The 9,154-nt window shown below is 36.0% G+C and overlaps 1 protein-coding gene across 2 annotated transcripts in view; it reads right to left on the bottom strand.

Moving 5' to 3' along the window:
- Positions 1-1,304: 1,304 nt before the first annotated feature.
- Positions 1,305-9,154, bottom strand: part of LOC146002335 (SLIT and NTRK-like protein 2) — an 88,109-nt gene continuing 80,259 nt past the window's right edge. Inside the window, exons 1-2 of one of the 2 annotated variants that reach the window (XM_083140063.1) lie at positions 3,711-3,799; positions 1,305-2,461 (exon numbers count right to left, since the gene is read on the bottom strand). In XM_083140063.1, the coding sequence (XP_082996189.1) occupies positions 1,412-2,398 (987 nt within the window). In that variant the 5' untranslated portion in view covers positions 2,399-2,461; positions 3,711-3,799 and the 3' untranslated portion in view covers positions 1,305-1,411. Of the gene's footprint in view, positions 2,462-3,710; positions 3,800-9,154 lie in introns of those variants that run through there. The other variant, XM_083140064.1, reaches the window with a different exon arrangement.

The following is a 9,154-nucleotide window of genomic DNA, read 5'->3' as shown; positions in this document are numbered from 1 at the left end:
GAAATCACATTTTTACAATAGTCACAAAAATACAAAATATTTTCTTGGTCTACGCATTCAATATTTGCCAAAATCTACATTCGGTACACTGAACGCAATCTTCCTCAAAGGACTGTATACAAATTATGTATTGTGCAGTTCCTACAGTTGTCTTCTTTGTCTTCTTATTTACTGAGGGGCATAAACTTATTGTCCAAGTCTTTCTTATACGAAAGTAATTGTTTTTCCATTTCGTCATCAAACGTCTTAAATCTGCCCATCTGAGGTGTCAGGTCCACATCCATACCACGTTGAATTGCTCTCAATCTATCTCCTAACGTGCTTCTTGGTAAACAATATATACTAGCTGCTTGTCTTGCTGTCATTTTGTTTGTCATTACCACATTTACCGCCGCTTTCATGCCCTCTTCAGTCCATTTACCTCTTTTGTTGCCCTCCTCGTCTGCCATCTTACTCTGAAAACAAAGCAAGCAGGACTGCAGTAGGTGGGTACGAAATTCTCTGTGTCCGATACTGTACGATGATTAGGTGGTAATGAAAGTTCCGATTACAGTTTCTTTATACTCAATTTGTTAAACTATTTACAAGTTTTCGTATCCTTATAGAATACCGATAAACTGAATATGACAATAGAATCAAACACTTACCTCGAACATGAATACCAGGGCCCCAGAAATAACTTCTCTCACGCACCCACTTCACTCTCCACAGTAACACAGGCACAGCTCTCACAATACTGCGTGAAAGCGGGTGACCCCGAACTATAGCGCATACGAATACATACCCTTCCCTCCTACTCTCGTGAACTACTGCTATGTAGCGTCAAATATCCGAACTAGCAATTGGCCGATACTGTAGGACGGCCGGTACTGTACGACTCTCCCCTATGTAATATGAATTGATTATGAATATATTTAAAATATGTATATATATATATATATATATATATATATATATATATATATACGTATACATTTACACATAGACACACGCATATCAATGCAATAAAATTAAAACGGTGAGATAAAATAAGGATTTTCTTTCCCGACTGAACTTTCATCAAGACTTTTGCCCCCCTACCCTAATCAGAGGGTCTGCGCACGCCTATGACTATTCGTACGTGGTGCAGGGATGAATATCCTATGTATGTATGACTCTGTACAACAAGTAACACTTTGTATTAATCAATATACAAAGACTGATGTATCATTAACTTCTTTAATTAAGGTAATGTGGCTAAGGTGAAAATTTGATCGAAACACTTGACAATTTTTTTGAAAGTTTGATAAAAATAATGTCTGGAGATTTACTTTCAGTTACTACAATAGACTCAAATGTGAACTCACATAACTTATCGGTTTAAAGAGATCATCCACGGTCACATATGTTTAAAAACTAACGAAACCTATTCTTAGACAATAGCCTTGAAGAAAATGTTACTTCTGAACTTCCAAATTAAGACAAGCACTACAGACAATAATAATAATAATAAGATGCTAAATAACAGGAGTTGCAGTGTTTCGTTATCATTTGCATATGCACGTTGCCAATTACTTTCATCTGTCTCTGAATATTGTGCTGGTAACATTTCCTTCACTTTAAATTCAATTTTCGACTCGCACACGTGGAATTCAGTCCAAGGTTTATTTGCGAAATTCTCAGGCGAGGCACACTTTGGTATTTGTGGACTGTCTAAACCGAACTCAAAATACCAGTCCCTCAACTTCTTCAGTTTACAATCACAATACCAGGGGTTTGATGATAAATCCAATTCGAGAAGGTCTGTCATAATTTCCACGGATGCAACACTGAAACTCCTAAGTTGGTTTCCTTTGAGGTTTAAATCTCGTAGGGTCAAATTACGGAATGCAGATTCTGGAATGTTCCTGAGTTTACATTGACTCAAATCAAGCTTTGACAGGTAAGGAACTCCGTGCAAAATCGGAACATCTTCCTGTAGTTCTAACTCAGGGTTGATCTTCAGGGAAAGTATGGTTAACCTTTCGTTGGCAATAAAAGTTAGAGGGTTTAAACGCTTCAAGTTGTTGTTGGACAAATCTACTTCCACCAGTCTGTCTAAACCTCTGAAAGCCCCAGGTTGGACTTCAAGCATCATATTGTCAGCGAGGAAGACATGAGCAACTTCCAATACCTTCGCATCAATGAATGAATTGTTGAAGAGGGTAGCAATATTGTTCCCCTCCATGTGGAGAACTTGAGTGTCTTCATACAGAGTGCTTGGAATCCTAATAAAATTAGACTCTCTGCAGTCAGCAGTCTGTTTTCTGTGTGCCACATAGCACTCACATCTTCCTTCACAAACACCTCCTTCCTTTGACATGCCAACCAATCCAGCCAAAACCAAGAGTTTGCACAACCACTTACAATAAGCATTCATGATGCAGGAAGTTTACTGAACTTGCAAATTCCAAGAGTCACTTCTTCGTCAAACATTATTTTTCTGGAAATAGAAAAATATATTTATGTTGTATGTCATCAACTAGAATGGCATAGCAACTTATCAATAAAATACACCATTTTTTTGCACACTAAAAATATGCGTTTTTACAACTTTTTTATGGTGAACACTTCCCCTAGACACATAGGTGTAATTTACTTAATTGTCTTGTTTTTTTGAGTGTGTTATAATCCACGTTATACACAGAATGACTACAGTTTATAGTACAATCTGAACCACTGTGTGTCTCCACCAAGTATCGAACCAGAGAGTCCACCTTACATTATTGGCGAAAAGTAGTAGACAATAATATTTTTTTTTAAATATCCATTTTAATAAAAAGCATTCATTTGCATGTAAATCCTTAGCTATCAGATTGATGTGCACAGGATAAAGTTTTCTGTAAAATCCATTTTCTTAATGCTGAGCCGCCTCTACTCTAAGCCAAAAACAATATGAACTTAATTTGATTTGTGTTTGGTAGAATTTAACATTTTTATAAGAAATCATTTAGGAGTTATTTAGAATGACCTTACTATTTGCTTGGCAGCTATTTTTTCAGCATGGCGTACAATGTTCCAGTCGATGTTTTCTAACATTTAAGTACATTTCGTATGCCACCATGTTGATATTCTGCCATTCTTTATGATTTTTGGGTTATTTCTAAACATTTTCTACGATTTAGTACTTTGTTAGCCATTTTCTAATATGGCGGCCGAGGATCCTGTCGGATTTTCTAGATCTTTTAGGATGTTAGGAATTGTAGCTTTCCTGGCATTCCACACACTCCCTTCACTTTTTATTTCATTGTAATTTTGTCTGTTGTCATGACGAAATTCTAATTTTCTAGCGTAACAGTTGATGATTATATCAAGAACTTTTAAAGCAAAAAAGTTTATAAAACTTGATACTATTGACATAATTAAATAAATTATTTTAAAAAAGCTCTGGAATGACAAACTCGAAAGAAAAAACATATCTTAATTCGTAAAAATGAAGTTTTGTTGGTAGATAAGAGTTCACATCAGCTTAAATTTCAAATAGTTTCGCATACTAGTTGCAGGTTGTGCAACACGCAATTTTCAATTACAAGGCAGCATTTTTATGTGAAAATGAACTGGATAGGTAGGAAGTAAAAGATTCAGTACACAAACTCTATGTGTGAAAAAGGAGGAAAATATAACATTATTGTGCATATATAGACATAATATATGTGCTGAATAGATAAATGTAACTAATATCTATTTCTTACCTTCTGCAGAAAGAGAAGCAGTTTTCAAAAACACATCATACGTGTATGTTGATGCAAGTAGCAGAAACACTATATAAATTACTTATATGTTTTACGAGAACGAAGATAAAACGTCCTTTCTTAGCTTCGATACATATATGACGGCGTAAGTTATCTTCGTTAAAATACGTTTATCTTTCGTGCTTAAAGATAAGTGTTCCAAGTGAGAGAATTTCGTGTAGGCGTTCTTAACGACTATGAAGTATATACCATTTATTGCTATTAATTGAATTTCAGGTTGCAAAATGTAACGTAGGTAGATCCACTAGAACAAATTGTACAGTGTGTTAACACAAACGTAAATGTTTACAAATTTGTATTAAAATGACATGCAAATAATTTCAAACCCTATCCCTTTATTATCTCCATGTGGGTTTATGCCAATGCATTGTAAAGTTATGATATATTTTTTTATACTTTTTAGCTATGAATTGAAAGCTTGTTGTGGAATAAATGCTTATTGTATCCTCGTATATCGTTTTGAATTTCCAATTTTTTTCGAAACAACTTACTACACAATTTCTCAAATTCATTCCCAGATATAACACCGCCAAAGTGTTTGTGTCTACATTCTTTTTGGCAGTAGAAAACAATAGAGTTCAATTTTTAGAGGCATCAGTTGATGTTGTAAGACTTTAGAAGCCAGCAACTGGTAAAGCATAAACAACTAATTCCAAACGCTGGACAAGCTAATGCGCCAGTATCTGCCCAGGCTAATGAAATCAAATATCTTTGTCTTGACTGGCAACTGGTGTTATCACTACCACCAATCCCAAAGTTCAAGGCACTGACTGGCCTCGTCTAACAACCCTACAGGTGTACTCATACCAGTCGTCACTTTTAATGTTTTGAATTCAACTGGTTGCAACTTGTTCTAAACAGCAACATGTGGGCCATAGGCGTGCGCAAACCCTCTGATTAGGGGGTACAAAAGCTTTGAATAAAATTCAGTCGGAAAAGAAAAACCTCGTCTTATCACTGTTCACCCATCAATGCAGTGATAAATATGTATATGCATATACGCATATATACATAGATAATGCAGCAGCATAACGAATAAATGAATTGTCTCTGAAATGTGGAGCGCTCTTTTTTCTCCACACAATTGTGTTCATACATGTAAGACAAAACTATTTAGCAGCAAGAGTCTGAAGTGCTTAGTAGTCATAACTTCTCTCTCTGGTCATTTACAATGCAGTACATAAAACAATAAAATTAAGAGCGAAGCCAGCAAGAAAATTTTGCGGAATGTATTTTAATTATATCGAGAAAGGCAATAGCCCCTCTTGTGTCCCCCGCAAGTGACTTGGCCGTCTGGAAGAAAAAATGCAAGAAAGATGTGAAAACTAATTCCACCTTAATTATCCTCTTGCCCTTCTATTCTTAGATTCTAGTAGTCTTGCTTTGTTCTGCCTCAATATTTACCCCCCTTGCCCCTTTAGAATTGCATTTAATCCAAGGTTTGGGAGGGGCAATGCCTAATGCCCCTCGTGATTGCACCCTTCCCCCGTAGTTAATTTGAGCTTTAATCGGCTTGAAAATGCTTAATTGTTTAATAACGGCTATAAGATTCCTCTCCACTAAATTTTTAGGTGAAAGTACAATAATGAATGACGGACGTGGACATCTGGAGGGGGGCAAGGATGGCCACACATCCCCCTTCGAAATCGAATGTCAACCTAAAAGTACTCGTATTTCACACGTGTAATTTGATTTATATGAATGCGATAACTTCAAATTCAAGTGGTGTTTTTTGAGGGGGCAACACTATTATCGGGGTAATATGCCCCGTGGAAAAATACGCTACTTGTCCCTCCGCGGAAAAATCTGCAATGGCCCCCTTGACCCCCCCCCCCCCGCCTATGCATGTGGCACATATTATTAGTGCAAGTAAGCACTAATATGGGTTTGTATTTCATATTGATTATGAACCTATATACTGAATAAATTTAAAATGTTATATCAAGTAGAATATATTTGAAACTGCCTCACAAGACTCTGCATATTATCTTGTAAGATGTAGCAGAAGGAAAATTAGTTATGATTAACAATTTTGACCTTACGACACTTAGATAACTACTGATTACATACCATTGATAATATAAAAGAGACTCGCGTACTTTCGACATGGCCTTTGGCCACGTCTTGTACGCTAGCATGCATGACCTTCGGCCAAGTTGTGGGCGCAATCACGTTATAGATGATGAAGGGTTCCTCAATGACCTTAATGACTTTGAAAATGTCTGCATGTTGTATTGGATGATGGGGAATATGTGTACAGTGGGATCCACTAGTATTACCCTGCAAATTGTCCATGACTATTTTCATTAATTATTCTCTTACACAGTATGCGTTTTTGAGCGATGGATTTTTATGTATGCTGGTACAGAAGTTGTCAACAGCTTGTTTTGAGTTTTCTTTTAATTCTTGAAGCTCTTATTGGGTCAAATAAAGTGCACGAACATGGTGATGGACAATTTGCAAGATAATACTAGTGGATCCCACTGTACAAGTTCACTAATTTGTAAAGTTTAGAAAGTAACTTTATGTGTGTATGGGCTCTAATAAGGTACAAATATTCAAAATATTATTGTATATTTTCTTAATAATGAACTGAGTAAGTAATAACCGTTTCAAGATAAGTAGTTGGATGTTTTGCATAAACGAATTGAATAGCGACTAAATTGAAAATTCAATATTTACATATTTTGTTATTTTCACATTTTTGAACGTAATTGGATAATAACTGTTTTCCGTCATTCCCCTCAAATCCCTACCTTGCCTCTGTAATAAATGCTGATGCTCGTATTTTGAAATTCTAAAAGTCTAGCATAATTCCCTTACAGTAGCTTCCGGGGTGAAAATAAACTTTCTTTAAGTTCCCTAGCAACGTCCGTTTCCATGGACAAAAACAGGCACGGCAAGCTCTAAGGAATTGCATGTCATTATACCTCTTAAACATTTAGTTAAAACAAGCACGATGTAGATATTTACGCATTGAGTATAACGTAATTGTATCTGGGCTGAAACTCCTTATCGTGTAGATGTCACCCTTGTTTCAGACACCTTTTCAAAGCCAGGAGTTCATTCATCTGTGTGCTATTGATCTGTGAGAAATATAATGTATCTCGACAATTAAGAATTGAAGGAAACAATGAATTATGAAATTGTAAAATTATGAAATTGTAAAATTATAAAATGTAAAACAAAAGTAACTGGTGTATAGCAGCAAAGCTACAACCAAATATACATTTATAAAAAAAAAAGAAAACAATGTGTGCTGCAAAAAAATGTCCGTGGCGACGGTTGCTAAGGAAGTGAGAAAAGGGCATTTTCACCCTTAAGGAAGGGCTAATTGAGCGATTTTTGAATTTTCTCGGTCTTTTGTGACGATTTCATGGGGGGTCGTAATCGGACATTTTTCGCCTCCAGGGCTTCCTTCATGGAGAACATTTATGTCAGTGAGTGGTGCAATTGGGGCTATTCGTCGATGTTTTCACGAACTGGCGAATGTGTCAACTCCCCTGCATCACGAACCGGCGAATGTGCAAAATATTGATTTTGAGAAAAACGAAGTTGAAAGTAGCCAATTTTGCGTTACTTGCGAATCATTTAAAAAAATATTCAAGCTAAACTATATTTTGAGATAACAATAAATGCTGTGTGAGAAGGTAGTTCACATGAGAAAGAACACCGTAGAAAGAATTTTAATGAACAATAAATGAACAAAGGATTTCATTGTATCTATTCGTCAGTTCGTGAAAAAAAAATGGAATATTTTTAGCTTGATTCGTAATTGTAATTTTCACTAAAACTGCGAATTCTACAGTTCAAGGCTAAAACTTGCAACTTATTTATTGGATATTTATACACAGTTAAATATTAGGCCAATCCTTAATACACTAATCATAACATACACCATAATAGTTAATACGTAACAGTGAGAAACAGAGAAATTCACACAACAGTAGACGTACCCGCAAATAAATTTCAAGAATAATAAAATTCAGGAAATAAAATGTAAGGAACAAAATAGTAATACATTGACCAACACTAGTCTCTTATCAAATACAAAGTTAATAGACGCAAAATGGTTGTACAATTAGTGAGGTAACCTGACATAGAAGTCTTTATAATCAGGATGAGAAATTACTGGTATTACTCCTTGACATAATGACAGCAACTCCTGGTATTTTTTCATAGGCAGTTTTGGCTTTGAAGTAAAAGCCCCTGGTGGTAAATTGTCCTCTTTAGCACTGCGTGGATTAGGAAGTGATATACTTGAGTGTGTGTTTAGGTTATGCGATGTTTTTATAAATATATTGGGACAACCCTTGCGCACTTGAATTTGCATGACTTTTGTCCAGTCCACGGGTTGACCCTCATTTGTTGTTCTAACTTTTAGGATACGCAGGTACTGCGAATATTGTTTCCAATCTAAGACTTCTTTAGCATGCAACTCATGAACAGCATATGGTTGTTTATTTCTTGCCATCCTGATTACCGGGATAAGTTAGGCAGGGATGAAGATATCTTCACTCCGTCTAAGTGCGTTTTCAATTCTACTGTGAATAGCATCACCTTCACTTTGTCCGTGACTCGTTTCGAAGAAGAAAACATGTATGGTGTTGATGTTTTGTGCTTCATTGTTTGAAATGTAAACGAACATAGAAGGCAGGATACTGTTTTTGTTTTGAGATGCACATCCATCGGCGAAGAACTCTACCTGTTTTACACCTTGTTCTTCTTTCATCAGCAGAAACTTCCTTAAGTTTCTTGCAACTTCATTCGGACCTATTTTCGCTAATCCTTCGTGCCAAACGTAGCAATGGCCGCTTTTACTAGCTAATTCATAAATTGTAAAATTGTAGGCTGATAATTTTCTTTTGTAATGCAGTTCAGTTCGTTTGTTCTGTGGTAGATTTAGGACTTGCTCCATGTCGAAGAAAGCAGCCACGAACTCCTGTGGATTTTGTACAGCTGTATCTTTCATCGCGCCTTTAATTTCCCTCACCTTCTGTTTTTCCAGTATGTGCCTGTTATATTTTTTAATCAAGTCAGCATGTGTAGATAAACTATTAGCTGATTTCAATGAGTTGTACGTCTCACACAAACCACAAAGATCTTTTCTTGGAGAAGGACATTTTAACTTCCTACATTTAAAAACTGATCTGTATAAGGAGTAAAATGCCAAGCTGTTTGGAAATTCTATTTTGAATAGTTCATAAATCTTTGCAATACTTAAGTTGGACGACAAATATTGTTGGCTAGAACTTCTGCTGCAAAAATGAGATTCCATCCTAGGGAACATATGTATCTGCTTTTTAATATCTGTACGCATTTTTTCGTCTCTTTCTTTTAACGTTGTCTGACGTCTACCTCTCTTTTCTTCTTCTACCATGCAC

The sequence above is a fragment of the Lepisma saccharinum genome, chromosome 18 (assembly GCF_977018435.1).
Source record: "Lepisma saccharinum chromosome 18, izLepSacc3.1, whole genome shotgun sequence".
NCBI lineage: Eukaryota > Metazoa > Arthropoda > Insecta > Zygentoma > Lepismatidae > Lepisma > Lepisma saccharinum.
Note: the sequence above shows the minus strand (reverse complement) of the source record. Positions and strands in the feature narration are given on the sequence as shown.